The sequence below is a fragment of the Elephas maximus genome, chromosome 4 (genome assembly GCF_024166365.1).
Source record: "Elephas maximus indicus isolate mEleMax1 chromosome 4, mEleMax1 primary haplotype, whole genome shotgun sequence".
Lineage (NCBI taxonomy): Eukaryota > Metazoa > Chordata > Mammalia > Proboscidea > Elephantidae > Elephas > Elephas maximus.
In genome coordinates, this window is record NC_064822.1 from 157,607,894 (window position 1) to 157,629,776 (window position 21,883).

At 37.5% G+C, this 21,883-nt stretch overlaps 1 protein-coding gene across 14 annotated transcripts in view; it reads right to left on the minus strand.

Annotated features, from left to right (window-relative positions):
- The window catches only part of EEA1 (early endosome antigen 1), a 345,249-nt gene that overhangs the window by 40,353 nt on the left and 283,013 nt on the right, over nucleotides 1-21,883 (minus strand). For all 14 annotated transcript variants that reach the window (XM_049884056.1, XM_049884055.1, XM_049884053.1 and 11 more), the window contains 3 exons: nucleotides 20,898-21,017; nucleotides 17,962-18,165; nucleotides 305-505 (listed from right to left, as the gene is read on the minus strand). In XM_049884056.1, the coding sequence (XP_049740013.1) occupies nucleotides 305-505; nucleotides 17,962-18,165; nucleotides 20,898-21,017 (525 nt within the window). The remainder of the gene's footprint in view (nucleotides 1-304; nucleotides 506-17,961; nucleotides 18,166-20,897; nucleotides 21,018-21,883) is intronic.

Genomic DNA, 21,883 nt, shown 5'->3' on the forward strand with positions numbered 1-21,883 from the left:
AAATCTAAGTTTAACCATAAACTAAGCTTCAAAAACAGTAACAAGGACTTGATCAAAACAAAGAAAGGCAAAAAAGATCCAGCAGGTTCGGGAGGCATAATTTGCCACAAGAGAAAAAAAGAGGCAGAAAGGGAAGCTCAATAAACTGTCTAGATACTACCTTCATCTAATTCCCACACTCAATTTGTTAATATTAATTGGTATGGCAAAAGAAAGAACAGCATCATAATTTAAAATACTTCATGGTCCAAAAATGATGCTTAATTATTACAAACTCATTTGAAACAACATAACTCAATATTACCTGTATGTCAAGCTGGGAAACCTTCTCCTTACTTTCATTTAATTGACTCTTCAACTCATTGACACTGGTTTCTAGGGAAAGGACATGGTCTTGAGCAGCTCTAAGATGGGCCTTCTGTTCCTGTACCTGGTCATGCAAATTTTCTTGGGCTTGTTTATGGCTTTCTGACTGATTCTTCAGCTTCTCTGTTAGTTGAGTTACCTATCATACAAGCAAGACACTAATTAGAAAGTTTACAAATGATATAACAAGAATTAAAAAGCCCAAATTTAAGCACCATGAATATATCAAACTGCTCTATGACAGACCAATTTTTTCAAATAAAATTTTCCACATCTTTCCAAAAATAAATAAACATAATAAGAAATCATAAGAAATAACTTGAAAGTCAAAGGTTTTTATTACTGTTAAAATCAACCTTACCCACCCACTGCTGTTGAGTCGATTCCGACTCATAGCGACCCTACAGGACAGAGTAGAACTGCCCCATAGAGTTTCCAAGGAGCACCTGGTGGATTCGAACTCCCGACCTCTTAGGTAGCAGCCGCAGCACTTAACCACTACACCACCAGGGTTTCCAAGATCAACCTTACTGAGCTATATTTCTACGAAATAAAATGCATCCAATTTAACTGCACACCTTGAAGAGATTTGATGACTGTATATACTCATTTAATCACCAAAACCAAACCAAACCCTTTGCCGTCGAGTCGATTCCGACTCATAGTGACCCTGGAGGATAGAGCAGAACTGCCCCACAAGATTTCCAAGGAGCAGCCGGTGGATTCAAATTGCCAACCTTTTGGTTAGCAGCTGAGCTCTTAATCACTGTGCCACCAGGGCTCCCATTTAACTACCACCAGAATCAAAATACAAAACATTTCCATTACTCCAAAAGTTTCCTCAGGCCCCTTTGCAATCAGTACCTCCCACCCATCTCCAGCCCAAGCCAACCACAATTTGACTGAATAATAAGAGCTCCTTATAGATTCTGGGTATTTCTGAATTGTCACATACATGTCTTGCAAATATTTTCTCCAACTCTGTGTCTTGTCTTTTATCTTTTATAATAGTATCTTTTGAAGAACATATATTTTTAATTTAGATGAAATCCAATTTATCATTTCTGCTTTCCTTTATGATTGGGGCTTTTTGTGCGCTACCTAAGAAATCTATCTACTCCAAGGCCACAAAGATTTTCCCTTTTTTTTCTGGGGACTTCATAGTTTTAACTTCTTTATTCAAGTTTATGATCCATTTTGAGTTAATTTTCTTGTGTATTGTTTGAGGGGAGTCAAAGCTTATTTATTTCCATACAGATATTCAGTTGTTCTAGCACCATCTGTTAAAAAGACTATCCTTTACAATTAGCTTACCTTGGCATCTTTGTCAAAAAGTCAATTGACTATATGCATGTGTCTATTCTATTTTAAGGATCTAAAATCCATCCATACACAAATACTACCTGGTCTTGATTACTATAGTCCTAAAATAGGTAACAGAAATACTCCAGTCTCTATTTTTTCAAAACTTATTTGGCTACTTCAAATCCTTCTGTTGCCATATAATTTTTAAAACCAGCTTGTCAATTTCTACACAAAAGTCTGCTGATATTTTGATTCATATGGCTATGAATTTCTAAAGTATTTTGGGGAGAAACGCCACTAACAACACTGAGTCTTCCAATTCATGAACATGGTATGTTTATTTAGAACGTCTTTAATTTTCCTCAGCACTGTTTTGGTATAAAGGTCTTCTACATCTTGCATTAAATTGATTCCTAAGTGTGTTCTGTTGTTTTCTGGTGCTATTACAAATGGTATTTTGATTTCATTTTCTAATTGTTTCCTAATATATATGAATACACTTATTTTTTTGTATATTGACATTTTATCCAACAACCTTTCTAAATTCAAATTAATTCTAAAGGATTTTTCTGTAGATTCCTTAGGATTTTTTATGTTAACGATCTTCTCATCTGGCAAACAAAGGCCATCTTACTTCTTGATTTTTTACGTATGCCTTTTTCTCTACTTGCTTTTCAGAGTTTTGTCTTTATCATTGATTTTTGCAATTTTATGATGATGTACTTTTGTGTGGTTTTCTTTGGTGTACATGTTTAGAGTTCATTCAGCTTCTTCAATCCATAGATTTTTTTTTTTTGTTGCTGTTGTTAAGAATATACTCAGGAAAACACACACGAATTCAACCATTTATACATGTACAATTCAATGACATTGATTACATTCTTCAATTTGTGCAACCATTCTCTCCCTCTTTTCTGAGTTGTTCCCCCATTAACAAAGACTCACTGCCCTCTAAGGTTTCTATCTAATCTTTAGAGCTGCTGTTATCAATTTGATCCCATATAAATAGTTCTTAAAAAAGTATAATGTTCATGATGAGACACTTTTTACTAGCTGAGCTAAACTATTATTTTGGTTTTAAAAAGACTTCGGGGATATTTTTGGTGTAAGTTTTAAAGATTATCTCAGGGCAACAGTTTCAGGGGTTCATTCAGCCTCCATGGCTCCAGAAAGCATAGAGTACATGAGAATTTGAAATTCCATTCTACATTTTCCCCATTTTGATCAGGATTCTTTCATAGAATCTTTAATGGAAGAGATGGCGGAATAGCCAGATGCTTCCGTCGATTCCCTCTTACAACAAAGACCAAAAAAAACAAGTGAAAACGATTATATTTATGAAAACCTAGAAGCCCTGAACATCAAATGCACAGTTAGAAAATGGACTGAGCGGCGGGGGTGGGGAGAGTCGGTTCAGAAGAGGAGAGTAGTTCCCAGACCTGAATCGCTGGGTTCCCTCAGGCACCATTCCCAGGAGCAGCTGCAGTGGGCTGGTAGTAGCGTAAGGCCACAGTTTCCTCAGAAAGAACCAGCCAGCCACATAGCCTACTCACACCTCTGGAACCAGAGAAGAATGGCACTCTCAGCAAAAGCTAAGTACTTGCATAATTTTACTGTACCGCCCCCCCACCTCCAAGCCAGCTTCAGTGGCTATTGATTTCCGTGGGCCTGAGATAGGCCCCGTAGAGCACATACAGCCATCCTCCTGGCCTTGGAGAAGGAATAAGCTCGGAATTGGGGAAGAAGATAATTTGTCAGCTCCACTAACCTGGGGAGCTCAGGACAGAAGTGGCTCCTGTCCAGGCATAAATGGTCCACGGACTTTGAATATCTTTCCCCACTGCATGGACTTCTGTGGGCCTATTTCAGGAGAATAGGCCCTTGTTGGCACGCTACAACTGTTTCATCTGTGCAGTGAGGTGGTGGGTGTTTGATGTTTGACACCACTTTGCCTATTAAACAGGGTCGTCACCTACCCGCATCAGGGGCCTAAGGACTGGTGGCTCCACTCAGGTCACCCAGCCACACGCAACAGGGGTCCAACGACAACTGATACCTCCCAATCCTTACAATTAAAAATGTTGGGAGCCCATGGTCCCTCTCCAGCTGCAGAAACGACCCACCAGAATGCTCTAGGGAAGAGGGACATGCTTTCCTCAGACACACTTGGGGGATGATTCTCAGCCCCCTGCCTTGCTTAGAGCGTGGCCCCCTGTTGCAACAAGATATCAGTACCTACACCAATCACCCTTCCCCTCTTAGACTGTAGGACAGAGCCTGCACCACACACCTGATGATCAACTACCAGGACACCTGAGGTGAATTCACACAAGAAAGGTGAATGGACTCCTAGACGGGTATACAGGATAACACCTCTAGCCATCTGGGGACAGGACGTCAGAGCTCCAAAGCTGAAAATAATCAAGCTAGCTCACTCAAGCAACCCATTTGGGTATATCAAAATAAAGCAAAACGCTACAATACAGTAAGCAAACATAAAATAAACTAATACAATCATTTTTCCATAGCTTGGAGACAACAATCAATATCAAGTTGCATAAAGAAACAGATCATGATTGCCTCAAAAAGCTCTCAGAACAAAGAATCAACTAATCTTCTGGATGAAGGTGACTTCCTGGAATTACCAGATGCAAAATTCAAAAGATCACTATACAGAACTCTTCAAGTCATCAGGAATAAAATTAGGAAGGCAATCAGGCTATACACAGAACGAGCCAAGGAATACACAGACAAAGTAGTTGAAGAAATTAAAAAGGTTACTCAAGAACATAAAGAAAAATTTAGTAAGCTACAAGAATCCACAGAGAGACAGCAATCAGAAATTCAGAAGATTAACAATAAAATTACAGAATTAGACAACTGAAAGTCAGAGGAAAACAACTGAGCAACTGGAAGGCAGAATTGCTAAATGTGAAGATAAAGAACTAAAAAAAAAAACTAGGCACCAATATATTTGAAGAAAAATCAGATAAAAGAATTTTGAAAAATGAAGAAACCTTAAGAATCATGTGGGACTCTATCAAAAGAAATAACCTATGAGTGATTGGAGTACCAAAACACAGAGGGATAACGGAAAATACAGAGAAAACTGTTGAAGATTTGTTGGCAGAAAACTTCCCTGGTATCGTGAAATATGAGAAGATATCTATCCAAGGCACTCATCAAACTCCACATAAAGTAGATTTTAAAAGAAAATCACCAAGACATATTATAATCAAACTTGCCAAAACCAAAGATAAACACAATTTTAAGAGCAGCATGGGATAAACAAAAACTCACCTACAAAGGAGAGTCAATAAGAATAAGATTAGACTACTCAGCAGAAACCATGCAGGCAAGAAGGCAAAGGGATGGCTTTACATAAAGCGCTGGAAGAAAAGAACTGCCAGCCAAAAATCATATATACAGCAAAACTGTCTTTCAGATATGAAGGTGAAATTAGGACATTTCCAGATAAACAGAAGTTTAGGGAATTCATAAAAACCAAACCATAACTACAAGGAATACTAAAGGGAGCTCTTTGGTTAGAAAATCAATCATTATCAGGTTATCAACCCAAGGCTAGAACACTGGGCAGAGCAATCAGATGTCAACCAAGACAGGGAAATCAGAACAACAAATCAAGATTAAAAAAACACTCAAAACAGGAAAACAGCGATGTTATTATGTAAAAGAAGACAACATTCACACAATAAAGATGGACTAAGCAATGTAGTCATGTATCTTTTTTATGAAGATGAACACAAGGCAATACAAATAAAAGTTAGGTTTAAATTTAGAAAAATAGGGGTAAATACTAAGGTAACCACAAACGAGACAAACTACCCTACGCATCAAAATAAAATACAAGAAAAAAATAGAGACTCTGCAGAAGCGAAATCGACAACAATGACTATGAGGAAAAGACAATATATAAACTACTCAGCACAAAAAATTAAGTGGGAAAAAGAAACCGTCAAAAACACTCAAAAAAAGACATCAAAATGACAGCCCTAAATTCATACGTATCCATAATTACACTGAATGTAAATGGATAAATGCACCAATAAAGAGACACGGAGTGGCAGAATGCATTAAAAAACACTATCCATCTATATGCTACCTACAAGAGACACACCTTAGACTTAAAGACACAAACAAACTAAAACTCAAAGGATGGAAAGAAATATATCAAGCAAACAACAATAAAAAAAATAGGAGGAGTGGCAAAATTAACTTCTGACAAAATAGACCTTAAAGTTAAATCCACCACAAAGGATAAGAAAAGACACTATATATTGATTAAATGGACAATATATTAGGAGGATATAACCATATTAAATACTTATGTACCCAATGACAGGGACACAAGATACATAAAACAAACTCTAACAGCATTGAAAAGTGAGATAGGCAGCTCCACAACAACAGTAGAAGACTTCAACGCACCAATTCTGGTGAAGGACAGGACATCCAGAAAAAAGCTCAATAAAGATACAAAAGATCTAAATGCCACAATCAACCAACTTGACCTCACAGACGTATATAGAACACTCTACCCAACAGCAGTCAAGTATACTTTTTTTTCTAGTGCACAAGGAACATTCTCTAGAATAGACCACATATTAGGTCATAAAGCAAGCCTTAGCAGAATCCAAAATATGTTCTCTGACCATAAGATCATAAAAGTAGAAATCAATAACAGAAAAAGCAAGGAAAAGAAATCAAACACTTGGAAACCAAACAATACCCTGCTCAAAAACGACTGGGTCATAGAAGACATGAAGGATGGAATAAAGAAATTCACAGAATCCAATGAGAATGAAAACACTTCCTATCAGAACCTTTGGGACACAGCAAAAGTGGTGCTCAGAGGCCAATTTATATCAATAAAGGCACACATCCAAAAAGAAGGAAGGGCCAAAATCAAAGAATTATCCCTACAACTCGAACAAATAGAAAGAGAGCAACAAAAGAAACCCACAGGCACCAGAAGAAAACAAATAATAAAAATTAGAGAAGAACTAAATGAAAAAGAAAACAGAAAAACAACTGAAAGAATTAACAAGACCAAAAGCTGGTTTTCTGAAAAAAAATCAACAAAATTGATAAGCCACTGGCCAAACTGACAAAAGAAAAACAGGAGAGGAAGCAAATAACCCGAATAAGAAATGAGAGGGGCGATATTACAAAAGATCCAACTGAAATTAAAAGAATCATATCAGATTATTTTGAAAAATTATACTCTAACAAATTTGAAAACCTAGAAGAAATGGGTGAATTCCTAGAAACACACTACCTACCTAAACTAACACAAATTGAGGTAGAACAACTAAATAGACCCATATCAAAAGAAGAGATTGAAAAGGTAATCAAAAAACTCACAACAAAAAAAAGCCCTGGTCCGGATGGCTTCACTGCAGAGTTCTATCAAACTTTCAGAGAAGAGTTAACACCACTACTACTGAAGGTATGTCAGTGCATAGAAAAGGACGGAATACTACCAAACTCATTCTATGAAGCCAGTATATCCCTGATAAGAAAACCAGGTAAAGATACCATAAAAAAAGAAAATTACAGACCTATATTCCTCATGAGCTTAGATGTAAAAATGCTCAACAAAGTTCTAGCCAACAGAATTCAACAACATATCAAAAAAATAATTCACCATGATCAAGTGGGATTGATACCAGATGGTTCAACATTAGAAAAACAATTAATGTAATCCATCATATAAATAAAACAAAAGACAAGAATCACATGATTTTATCAATTGATGCAGAAAAGGCATCAAAGTTCAACACCCATTCATGATAAAAAACTCTCAGCAAAATAGGAATAGAAGGAAAATTCCTCAACATAATAAAGGGCATTTGTACAAAGCCAATAGCCAATATCATCCTAAATGGAGAGAGCCTGAAAGCACTGCCCTTCAGATGGGGAACCAGACAAGGATGCCCTCTATCACCATTCTCATTCACCATTATGCTGGAGGCCCTAGCAAGATCAGTTAGGCTAGATAAGGAAATAAAGGGCATCCAGATTGGCAAGGAAGCAGTAAAAGTATCTCTATTTGTAGATGACATGATCTTATACACAGAAAACCCTAAGGAATCCTCCAGAAAACTACTGACACTAATAGAAGAGTTCAGCAGAGTATCAGGCTATAAGATAAATATACAAAAATCAGTTGGATTCCTCCACACCAACAAAAAGAACACTGAAGAGGAAATCACCAAATCAATACCACTTACAGTAGCTCCCAAGAAGATAAAATACTTAGGAATAAATCTTACCAGAGACATAAAAGTCCTACACAAAGAAAGCTACAAGACATTACTGCAAGAAACCAAAAGAGACCTACGTAAGTGGACAAATATACCTTGTTCATGCATAGGAAGACTCAACATTGTAAAAATGTCTATTCTACCAAAAGTGATCTACAGATATAATGCAATTCAAATCCAAATTCCAATGACATTTTTTTAATGAGAGGGAGAAACAAATCATCAACTTCATATGGAAGCTGAAAAAGAAGAACAAAGCAGGAGTTCTCACTCTACCTGATTTTAGAACCTATTATACTGCCACAGTAGCCAAAACAGCCTGGTACTGGTACAAGAGATACACAGACCAATGGGACAGAATTGAGAATCTAGACATAAGTCCATCCATATATGAGCAGTTGATATTTGACAAAGGCCCAAAGCCAGTTAAATGGGAAAAGACAGTCTTTTTAACAAATAGTGCTGGTATAACTGGATATCCATCTGCAAAAAAATGAAACAAGACCCATACCTCATACCATGCACAAAAACGAACTCACAATGGATCAAAGACCTAAATATAAAATCTAAAATGATAAAGATCATGAAAGAAAAAATAGGGACAATGTAAGGAGCCCTAATACATGGCATAAACAGTATACAAGACATTATAACAATGCACAAACACCAGAAGAGAAACTAGACAACTGGGGCTCCTAAAAATCAAACACCTATGCTCATCCAAAGACTTCACCAAAAGATTAAAAAGATTACCTACAGACTGGGAAAAAGCTTTTAGCTACGACATTTCCAATTTGCACCTGATCTCTGAAATCTACATTATACTGCAAAAACTCAACCACAAAAAGACAAATAACCCAATTAAAAAATGGGCAAAAGATATGAACAAGCACTTCACTAAAGAAGACATTCAGGCAGCTAACAGATACATGAGGAAATGTTCACGATTATTAGCCATTAGAGAAATGCAAATCAAAACTACAATGAGATTTCATCTTACTCCAACAAGGCTGGCATTAATCCAGAATGGTGGCAATGTAAAATGGTACAACCACTTTGGAAATCAATTTGGCATTTCCTTGAAAAGCTAGAAATAGTACTACTACCATACAATCCAACAATCCCTCTCCTTGGAATATATCCTAGAGAAATAAGAGCCTTTACATGAACAGATACATGCACACCCATGTTCACTGAAGCCCTGTTTACAATAGCAAAAAGATGGAAGCAACCAAGGTGCCCTTCAAAGGATGAATAGATAAATAAATTATGGTATATTCACACAATGGAATACTATGCATCAATAAAGAACAGTGATGAATCTGTGAAACATTTCATAACATGGAGGAATCCGGAAATTAGTCAGTTGCAAAATTAGTCAGTTGCAAAAGGACAAATATTGTAAAAGACCACTAAAATAAGAACTGGAGAAACAGTTTAAACAGAGAAGAAAATATTCTTTGATGGTTAAGAGAGGGGTGAGGGAGAGAGGAAGGGAGAGGCGTATTCACTAATTAGATAGTAGATAAGAACTACTTTAGGTGAAGGGAAAGACAACACACAATACAGGAGAGGTCAGCACAACTGGACGAAACCAAAAGCAAGGAAGTTTCCTGAATAAACTGAATGCTTTGAAGGCCAGTGCAAGAGGGGCGGGGGTTTGGGGACCATGGTTTCAGGGGACATCTAATTCAATTGGCATAATATAATCTATTAAGAAAACATTCTGCATTCCACTTTCGAGGGTGGCGTCTGGGGTCTTAAACGCTAGCAAGTAGCCATCTAAGATGCATCAATTGGTTTCAGCCCACGTGGTTCAAAGGAGAACGAAGAACACCAAAGACACAAGGTAATTATGAGCCTAAGAGACAGAAAGTGCCACATAAACCAGAGGCTACATCAGCCTGAGACCAGAATTAGATGGTGCCTGGCTACAACTGATGACTGCCCTGACAGGGAACACAACAGAGAACCCATGAGGGAGCAGGAGAGCAGTGGGATGCAGACCCCAAATCCCCGTAAAAAGACCAAACTTAATGGTCTAACTGAGACTAGGAGGATCCCAGTTTTCATGGTCCCCAGACCTCTTATAGTCCAAGACAGGAACCATTCCCAAAGCCAACTCTTCAGACAGGGATTAGACTGGACAATGGGATAGAAAATGGTACTGGTGAAGAATGAGCTTCTTGGATCAAATAGACACATTAGACTATGTTGGTTAACTCCTGTCTGGAGGGGAGATGAGAGGGCACAGGGGGTCAGAAGCTGGCGGAATGGACTCGGAAAGAGAGTGTGGAGGGAAGGAGTGTTCTGTCTCATTAGGGGGAGAGCAATTAGGAGTATATAGCAAGGTGTATATAAATTTTTATATGAGAGACTGACTTGATTTGTAAACTTTCACTTGAAGCACAATAAAAACTTTTTTAAAAGTTCAGTAATGGTAGCTGGACACCATCCAGTTCTTCTAGTCTCGAGGTAAAGGTGGCAGTTGTTCATGGAGGCAATTAGCCAAGCATTCTATTTCCTCCGATTTCTGACTCTTCTTACTATGTTGCTCCAGGTGAATAGAAACCAACTGCCATGCCTCTGATGGCCACTTGCAAGTTTTAAGACCCCAGGCACTATGCAAGGAAATAGCACAGGATAGAACTAGTAGAACAGAAGCACTGAACACATTCATAGGCCAATTAACTGGAATGTCCCATGAAACCATGACCCTAAACCTCTAAACCAAGGAGCCAAATCTCATGAGGGGTTTCGTTGTACGTAAGCAGCCTCGGCAGCATACTCTTTTTCGTTGCTGTTGTTGTTGTCAATATATCTACCACATAACTTCTGCCAGTTCAACTTTTTACAGGTGTACACAGGTGTGCTGTAATTGACAGTAATTACAATAATCAGCTGTGCAATCCTATGCTTATTAGTATGATTTTTCCATCACCGTTAACCCTCCCCTCTGCCCCTGGTAATCACTAATAAACTTTGTTGTCTATACATTTGCCTTTTCTTGTCTTTTTATATAACTGAGGTCATATAATATTTGTCCTTTTGTGATTGACTTATTTCACTCAGCATAATGTCTTCCAGCTCCATACATACTGCAGCATGTATCAAGATTTCATTTCTCCTACTAGCTGAGTAGTACTCCATTTTATGTATGTACCACATTTTGTTTATCCTTTCATCTGTTGATGGGCATTTAGGTTGTTTTCTCCTTTTGGCTATTATGAATAGTACTGCAGTAAACACTGGTATACTGTTTGAGTCTCTGCTTTCAATTGTTTTGAGCATTTACCTAGAAGTAGAATTGCTGGGTCATGGGGCAGTTCTATTTTTGGTTTTTTGAGGAAATGCCACAATGTTTTCCACCAACCGCTGTACCATTTTGTATTCCCAGCAGCAATGGATAAGGGTCCCAATTTCCCCATGTCCTCGCCAACATTTATTATTTATTTATTTAATCTTAGACATGCTAGTGGGAATGAAATGTTATCTCACTGTGATTCTGATTTGCATCTCTCTGATGGCCTTTTCTTGTGTTTGGTGGCCATGTGTATGTCCTCTTTGGTACAATGTCTATTCAAGTCCTTTGTCCATTTTATGTCAGGGCTATTTGCCTTTCTGTTGTTAAGCTGTTGAAGTTTTATACGTACTTTGGTTATTAGAGTCTTGTCAGATATATGAGTCTTGTCAGATATATGGTTTCCAAAGATATTCTTCCATTCAGTAGCTTGTCTTTTCATTTTTTTGGTAAAGTCTTTTGATGAACTAAAGTTTTTAATTTTTATGAGATCTCATTCACTTCTTTTGTCTTTTGTTGTTGGGCTTTTGTTATTATATTAGATAATCCATTGTTAAATGCTAGGCCTGACAGTGTTGCCCCCCTGCATTTTCTTCTAAGAATTTTATGGTTTTAGTTTGCACGTTTAGGTCTTTAATCCACTTTGAATTTGTTTTTGTGTATAGTGTGAGGCATGGATCTTTTTCCATTTTTATGCACATGGTGAATTTATATTTTTAATCAAATTTTATGATTTTTCAGCAATTACTCCTATAAATATTTTCTTCCTTTCCTCTTTTGTGACTCTACTTATAGGGTCGCTATGAGTTGGAATCGACTCGACGGCATTGGGTTGGGTTGGGTACTTATATGTAAACTACACTACATGATATTGTCCCATAGTCACTGAGGCACTGTTCATTTTCTTTTTCAGCTTTCTTCTTCCTATGCTTCATTTTAGACAGTTTCAATTGCCTTGTATCACGCTGTTTTTTTGTTGTTGTTGTTTTTTCTTACCTAATCAGCTACTGGAGCCCTGGTGCCACAGTGGTTAAGTGCTAGGCTACTAATCAAAAGATCAGTAGTTCAAACTCACCAGCCACTGCTTGGAAACCCTATGAGGCAGTTCTACTCTGTCCTATAGGGTCGCTGTGAGTTGGAATCAGCTGGATGGCAATGGGTAATGGGTAATCTGCTATTAAGCCTATCTAATGAAATTTTCATCTCAGGTGCTTTTATTTTTTATCTCTAGAAGTTCCATTGATCCCTTCTTATAGTTTCCATTTCTATCTTTCATTATGCATATATTTCCCTTTATATCTACAAGCATATTAATAAGAGGTTTTTTAAAGTATTTGTCTGATGATTCCATCATCTCTCATTTCAGGATCTGTTTCTGCTGAATGATTTTTCTCCTAGTTTTGGCTCACATTTTTTGTTTCTCCAAGTGTCTAGTAAAATTTGCTGTTTATTGTAATGAGTCTTGATTTTGTTGTCTTCCTTTAAACAATGTTGAGTTTTGTTGAAGCAGGTAGTTAATATACCTTTTGAAGCCTGTTTTTAACCTTTGTTAGGTCAGGTGTATATTACCTTTTACTTTACGGCCACTTAAGTTTTACTCTGAAGAAGTGACATTTCTGAGATCTCCACTGAATGCCCCAACTGATCAACCAGGTTTTTATACTCTCAAGGACTGGAACTTGATTCTAAGGTGTGTCTCTTGTAGACAGCGTATCGATGGATCCTGTTTTCAATCCGTTCTGTCACTCTCTGTCTCTTTATGGGTGCACTTAGGCCATTTATGTTCAGTGTAATTATTGGTAAGTGTGAGTTTATTGTTATCATTTGGTAGTGCTTTTTTTTGTGGTGCTGACATTTTCTTTGTTCCTTTCTTGTGCTGAATTCCTCTTACGGAATTTTTTTTTTCCCACTTCTTTTGTTTTTGTAGATTTTGTTTTTACTGAGACTATGTTTTTCTTCTTTATTTTGATGAGTAGGTTTGTTAACTTTCTTTGTGGTTACCTTGAAATTTATCCTCATCTTCCTAGGTTTGAACCAGTCTATTATTCGTGGTTAAGTGCTACACCTGCTAACCAAAAGGTCAGCAGTTCGAATCCACCAGGGGCTCCTTGGAAATTCTGTGGGGCAGTTCTACTCTGTCCTATAGGGTCGTTATGAGTTGGATTTAACTCGATAATGGATTATTATTTGATACCACCTTAACTTCCTCTCCATTAGAAAGTTCTATACCTACACCGTTATTCCCTCCTTTATTGTTCTGATGTTGTTGTCATTTACAGATGAGCCTCTCTGGTTCCCTGTTGTAAATCTTTTGGTTTTGAATAGTCCTTAAGAGTTCATTTCCTAAGTTGGTATCTGACTGCTGTGATCTTGCATCCCAGATTCAGAGTGTTGTCTCATGTTGTTTGTTCTCAAGCCAAAGGACTCCCCTTAATAATTCTTGTAAATTTGCTTTGGTTTTTACATATTCCCTTAATTTCTGTTTATCTGGAAATGTCCTAATTTCTCTATCATATCTGAACGAGAGTTTGGCAAGATATATTATTCTTGGTTTGCAACTTTTTTCTTTCAAAGTTTTATATAAATCATTCCATTGCCTTCTTGTCTGAAAAGTTTCTACCAAGTAATCAGAGCCTAGTCTTATTTTTTCCCCTCTGCATATGACTTTTTGTTTTTCTTGAGCTACTCTCAGGATTCTTTGTCTTTGGTTTTATCGAGTGTGATTATGATATGCCTTGGTGATTTTCTTTTGGGGTCTATCCTATATGGGGTTTTTTGAGCTTCTTGGATGGTCAGCTATTCATCTTTCATGACATTAGGGAAGTTTTCTGTCAGCAGTTCTTCAGTGATCCTCTCTGTGTTTTCCGTTTTCTCTCCCTGTTCTGGAACTCCCATCGCTCGCAAATTTTTGCTTTTGATTGTATCCCACGTCATTCTCAGGGTTTCTTCATTTCCTCAAAGTGGTATCCAAGTATTTGTCTTCAATTTCGCTAACCCTGTCTTCCACTTTTTTAGACTTGCTCCTCAGACCTTCTACGACATTGTCCCTTTCTGAAATCTTGTTGTTTATCTTTTGGATTTCTAACATTGTTTTTTGTATGATTTTTAGTTGTAAATTTACTTTGACATTTTGTTCTTGTATTATTTTCCTGAATTCTTCCATTGTTCTGTATTTTCCATGAATTTGTCTATTTTTTCCTCATTTATGTCTGCTTTTTGCTTCAATTCTTGGATAGCTCTGAATATTGGACATTTGAATTCCCCGTGGTAGTTCCAGTGCATTTCTTCTACAGGAAAGTCATCTACTGTTTTATTTCGGACACCTACTACAACCATCCTGCCCTGTTTTTTTTTTTAATATGTTTTGATATTGTCTCCTGACTTTGGGACATTCAGTAGTTCATTTATTGATTGTAGATTTGTTTCATCCTGCTTTTTTGTTTTATTTGGTTATGTCTAAGCAGGTGAGCTGTGTGTTCTTTGCTGTTTGCTCATCTGTGAGTACAATGCTTTTTACCTCCTTGTTCAATGGGCAGGGCCAGTCACTCAGCTATGTGCAGTGGGGCAGGTCCAGCTGAAACGTAGGGGCTGGGATGGGTTGTTTGTGGCACGTACTGGGGCCAAGAAGGCAGGCCAGGGGCCAGTGGAGAGTAGGTTCTGGTAGGCTGTGCCTGTGCTGCTCAAAGGTACAATGTTCCCTGCATAGTGCAGGGAGGCAGGAGGGAGAAGGAAGTTGTGATGTGGGGATCTGAGATATGTATGGGAAAGAAGAGAGAGAGGAGAGAGAAACAGGTGCCAAAAAAAAAAAAAAAGTACTCAGGGAGACTGCTGTTGGAGTGGAGAGTTGAAAAACTGAGAAATGAAGGAAAGCAAAAAGGAAAAAGAGAGAAAATAAATAAATAAATATTTAAAAAACAAGGAAGTACCCCCAGGGATCCCATTAGTAACTGGGGAAGTGACTCCCAGGCCTTGTGACACAACCCGTCTAGAAGGGATGGAGATGGCACACAATGCCAGATATTCATGAGGCAGGAAAAGAAGGGAAGTAGAGAGAAATTAGAAACTGAGAAATGAAGAAAAACAGAAAGAAAGAAAAAAAAGAAAAGAAATGCCCCCCAGGGATCCGACATGCACAGGTACATGACCAGGGAAGTAGCTCCCAAGCTGAGCAGTACAGCCCCGCTAGAAGGTGCAGAGATAGCACACAGCACCAGGTATTCAGGAGGCAGGAAAAGAAGGTAAGTAGAAAGAGATGAGAATCTGAGAAATGAAGAAAGGCAAAAAGGAAAAAAAATAAATAAAAAGAAAAAAGAAATCCCCCCCAGGATCCCACCAGCGCAGCTGCACAGACAGGGAAGTAGCTCCCAAGCCACACAATACAGCTAGGCTAGAACAGAGAGAGATGGTACACAGTGCCAGCTATTCAGGAGACAGGAAAAGTAGGTAAGTAGAGAGAGACGAGAAATCGAGAAATAAAGAAAACAAACAAAAAAAAGGCCCCAGGGATTCCACCAGCATGGCAGCGCAGACCAGGGAAGCAGTTTTCCAGCCGAGCAGTGCTTCACAGCCTGTCAAGAAAACGCAAAGATGGCATATGCAGCCAGGTGTTCAAGAAAAAGGAGGGTGAGGAGGTGAGAGGTGGGGAAGAAACCAAAAGAAGCCGAAAAAAGCAACACCAGTAACAAAGAAACGGCTCTGAATGAGGCAGCCCGTGTGGACAAGGTAAATCCACATGGCATGGAGCTGATGCCTCCAGGCTGCAGTCACTCGGCCTGCTGGGAAGCAGTGGAAGTCAAGGGGTGGGAGGTGGGAAAGCATGTATTCCTGGTTACCGGGTGCTCTGTCTCCTGCTGGGGGCTCCGTCAAGTTGCTTTCCCATAATCCCTGTCAGGCAATCTCTAACATGAGTCCAATATGGCAAATCCGTGCTGTGTTAGCTGATAAAGGACTTCTGCTCATCTCTCTCCTCGCTCTCTGTTCTCTGTCAGTTTCTTATTCCACTCGGTGCCTGGTTGAGTTCTTTATCTCTTCATTTCAGGCTTAGGGTTCCAAGACTGACATTCGTCTCTGTTTTACTTAGTTTTTTGGGTCTTTGCTGTGGAGGGATGGTGTGGTGTCATGTTGGCTCCACCCTCCAGAATGACTTGAATATATCCCAGCCCAGGGTGAGCTCTAAAAATTTTTCAGTCTATAGCTCCCTGATAATTGTTCACTGCCTCACTTTGTAGAATCCTACCTTATGAGCACAAAGCTTAGCATTCAGCCAATGGCTCCCGTGGATTCCTACTCAGATTTCGGGAGCTTTTTCTCCGCATTGCTCCTTCCTCTCTGGTATTCTGCCCTACGAATTCAAGCTGCCTCAACCTCCCTGATTTTCCACCCCTCACTGCTCAGTTTAGTGAGACCACTGTGTTTTGCTTGGATTCCCCCAAACTACACCATCTTTTTTTACACCATCAGTGTACACTACCTACATATATCAGTCTGAAAAATGTCCCCAGGTGAAATGCTGGCATAGCCAAAACATTCACCTTCCTTCTCTCTCTTCTCCTGCACTGCCTTTTGCCCAGTATCTGAAAACAGTGGCTTTGTATATTTTTATTCCACTTTTGTAATTGTTTTTGGTGAGAGGGCTAAATAGGTACTCATTACTCCTAACACAGTCAGAAGTAGAAATACATAAATTTATTTGAAGTATTCTTTTTTAAAAAATAAGACATGCATAGGCTTTCTTAGTCATATTATGTGATAAAGAATGTCAAGTTGTATGAAACTTACAACTAAAAACCAAACTAAAGAATTCTTCATAAAAGCTGGTCACAAAGGTTAACTTTGGAATTTGGGGAAATGTTTGTGGTACATTCTAATCCCAAATGTATCTAAAATTAATAGTATTTTAACACTTTCTCATCTAGGTAATTATAATTCTCTAATTGGGCAATTCTCCAAAAAAAGCAACTTTTAATTCTGTTCAGTTTGAAAATGTATTCAACTATATTTTATAATTTTCTCTTATACTACATATGAATATTGGAACAATAGGCAACTTATTAAAATTATTATTAGGCATATACATTATCAAAATATAAGTAACCATTAAGTCTATATATTAACCAATATACAGTAACAACTAACACTTGACTAGTACCTTTCATTTATAAATGTCTTATTCATTTTATTATCTATAAATAGGCAAGTACACATACTAATAATACCTCTTTTTTTCGAATGAGCTAATAAGGTAAAATAATTTACCCATGGTCACACACATAGGAAGTTACATCCTGAGATATGAACTGTAGATTCCCTTTGTCAAATCATGTTAATTTACTTTTACTACAATAGGAACTAATTTCTAAGGTAAATGAGGCGTTATTTGTCAAAAAAAAATATATTTTAAAAGTACTTACAGAATTTTTGTTTAGGGTGTTGAAAATTTTAGGACGTGAATAGTGGTGATGATTATGCAACATTGTGAATATGATTAATGCCACTGAGTATACTTTAAATGATTAAAAAGGCAAATTTCATGGGGTTTTTTTTACTACAATTAAATAGAAAACTTCCTTTAATAAACTCTGACATATATTTTAACTTAAAAAAGCACTAAAAAGAGCCAGAATGAAGAATTATTTAAATAAAATATTTAGTAAGGTTTAAATAAAAGTAAATTTTAGAAATTTAACACATTTAGAAGCTTACTTGTTCCTGTAATGTATGGTTTTTTTCTTGTAACTGGTTAAGAACAGCCGTCTCTCCTTCACCAGCCTGAATTTTTGCATAAAGATCTTCTCTTTCTTTTTCTAGTAAGGAAATATTCTCTTTACTCTTCTGTAATAAGGCTTCAAGGTTCTGGATCTTTTGGTCCTTATCGCCAATTTGACGCAGCACTTGTTCCAAATCGTTCTATAAAGAATGAAAACTACTACCTTAAAGACTGTGACATTTTCAAACTTAGTGATTAACAATAAATTTTATGAATCAAACTCTTATTTTTAAAACAATTATTACATTTTAACATTCAATTAAATAATTAGAACTATATATTGAATAAAATAAATCTGTATTTTTGATAACAAACTAGAATTAACAAGCACACACAAAAAGACCTTCCATTAACCACATTTTTTTCCCTAACACTCTGACCTCACCTTCTACTACTTACTTCCTTATTCAATTCATGTCACGCACAGGAGACACTTGATTATTCCTTAATCACGCCAGGCACACTCCTACCTTGCAGCCTTTGCACTAATTGTTCCTTATGCCTAGGATTCTGCCCCGAATTGGTTACATGGATCACTCCCTCTCCTTCAAATATTTGTTCAAATGTCACCTTCTCAATCAGGCCTACTGTGACCGTTACATTTAAAACTGCAACCTTTCCAAATAACCCCATCTTGACTATTTTTTCTTTCCATAGCACTTAACGGTCTAGCACACTAAATGATGTATTTACTTGTTTTTCATGTTTACCTGCCTTCCTCCACCTCCCAACTTCACTAGAAAATATGCTCCATGAGATGGGGACTTTTGTCTGTCTTATTCACTGACGTATCCAAAATGCCTGACACATAGCCTCTGAAATATTTGTTCAATGAACAGAAAAATGAATGATTGCACTCTAACACACACACACACACACACACACAGACTCACTTCAATACCCCAACAGGACCCTTCTATCAATCTGTAATTATAAAGGGATCGTTATTCTTTCACTTTATCAAGGGTCTTAATGTTACATGGAGCCATGGTGGTACAGTGGTCAAGAGCTCAGCTGCTAACCAAAAGGTTATCAATTCGAACCCACCAGCTGCTCCTTGGAAACCCCGTGCGGGCAGTCATACTTTGTCCTATACTGTCACTACAAGTAGGGATCAACTTGATGACAACAGGTTTTTGTTTTGGTTTAATGCTACACAGAGCACAATGCAATGGCCCACATTTAGAAAAATACCCATAAACTTTTTGGAGCTATCTGACCCCACAGCCTTTGCCTCTACCCCAGCCATTTTTAAAAGGGCCCCTATGCAGAACAAGGCATTAGTCAGCCCCTCTGCGTCAACCTTATAGCAGCCGTCCTTACCTTGCTGAGACAAAGTCAGAAAAACCTGGAATCCTCAATGACTTGTGTCAATATTAAAATATTTGAGATCAGGAACTTTCAAATGTTTCTCATCCCTCTAAACTTCAATCACAAAATGATGAAAGCAACCTAACCTCTCTGCTGTCACCTTCTGTTCCTGCTACTAATAACCCCTCTTCTCCACATTTCACTAATCTTCTGGAACCACAGTTCCAGGCCTAAACTTTTTCCCAGAACAGTCATTCTATTTCCAAGTCTGAATTGAAATCTGATTCTCCCTTTACAGATGCTGACTCCCTTTCAACCCTTTCTAGTCAGTAAGGCCTACTGCATTCAGCAAGCAGGGAAGATTGTTCTTTTCCTGGTTATTCACTGCCATTACTCTCTCCTTCGTGTAAAAGCTTCATGCTGCTTTGGGAAGTAAGACATTCACTTATCCTACCCTCTACTCTTTGCTGCTATCATCTATCTAGTCCCTGCCTCATTCACTGAACACTTGAGACCTGATTTAGTCTTCTTCTCTATCCCAATTTCTGCCAATTTCCTGGAAGATTCGAAATACACAGAGAATTAAGAGCACAGCTTTATCATTCATATTATCTTAATTATTGGACTTCCGCTCATTCTACATTTTAATCACTCACTCCCAAATGAAAAGTTTCAACTCTCCTATTCTGTGACCAACACTTCTTGACCATCACCCAACTCCTTCATGACCTCATTTCTATTCTTCAATGTCAAAAAGACCTCAATGTCCTTCTAGCCCTAACTTATACTTTAAGTTCCAGCAAAAACGAAGTTTAATTTGTACTAACCTCAGTGTCTTTGTCCTTATAACTTCTACATGACGTATACGCCTCACTATTACCAAGAACATCTGCTCATCCTTTGTGACTCAGAGTGCCACTACTAAGAAGTTTTCTATGACTGCTCTTTTCCACATGCCATCTGGGCTAGCTAACTGTCCTCTATACTGCCATAATAATTTTATACACACACACACACCCCTAGACCTATACTCATTATATCTCTTTAATGTTTTTAGGACTTCTCATGTTTCTACAATAAGAGACTTTCGTTAGTCTTTTTCCCATCTTTTTCTTACTCCTCCCTAGGGAATGAAAAGTAAACTGATTGGAAAAGTTTGGAAAAAGGAACTAGGCATTCCATTTAATCCCTTGCTCTCCCCTCAGTGTGAGAGACAACCTGCCTATAGGAAGAGGAAAGGCTGTCATTTCCCAGCTTTGCCTGTGGCTGGGTGAATAAATACAATTCTGGGTACAGCATAAGAAAGTGCACTTTGCTGAATGCCTGTGCCAAATTCCCAACCCTAGCTTTAACACTCATTCCTTTATAGTAAAACTCCTAGAAAAAGTTATCTATGTTCACTCCATCAGACTTCTGTCTTCCCATTCTCTCTTGAACTCTCTCCAGTCAGACTTTCCTACCACCTTCTCTACACAAATTGTTTGTATCAAAGTCATCAACAGAAGAATAGTGGTTTAGTTAAATTTTTGTTTGAAAGGCTAATAATTCAAATCATGTTTACCTGGGCTTCTCGAAGTTTTGCTGTAGTGCTTTGTTGAAGAGCTTGCTGTTCTTGATGCTGCTGTTTTGTTTTCTCTAATTGATGCTGCAATTCTGTGGAATTTGTTACTTTTTCCTTCAACTTAAAAAAATGAAGACTTTAAGCTGACAACTTAAAGGCATAATACTACCACATACAAATATCTAGCATTACTTCAAATCTCACAATTCTCAACTCTGAATAGAAAACTAAATTTAGACAATATATAAGATCAACTTTGAAAAGCAGTATCTCAGTACTAATAGAATCTTAATCCCTTGATGAAGAAACTATTCTCTAAAAATAGACTCTCATTCTGAAAATTCTTTCTCCTGTCTGGCATTTAGTTTATTATTTTTTGTATACTAAAATGCTCAAGGAATTAATGACATAAGAATTATGTGTACCAATAATCTAAACCACAGTATCAGCATTTATTTTGTTCCAAAACAATCTTGGTTATCATTTACTAAAAAAAAATAGAAATCTCTACCACATCTAAGATTCTGAGTCTAAAAGACAAACTACTGCTGAAGTTACAGGTTTTAGCTGTGAATGTTTGTCAAATTCTAATAAAAGACATAATGAATTAACTTTGACTTTAATCATACTATGGGTCCAATTTTTAGCTATCCCAATTTTAATTAGGATAGCATTCAATCTTACATTTCATTTTTAAAAGTGAAAACCCTTAAATGTAAACTCAAAGTTTGTATGTACCAACTATATGTCATCAGTGATCTTCACCAAGCATTCATGTTTACCGTTTCATTAGTAAGTGATCCTTCCTGAATAGGAAGACTCCTCCTTCAGCAGCCTGACAAGAGATTTACTTTCAGAATTTCTCCTACCTGCATGTGAAAGGGTAATAATCTTCTCTGTATGTCTATATTATGAACTTTACAGAACACAATCATAACAAAATGACTTCATGTCATTAATAAGAAGGCTGTTTTTATTGGGGAGAA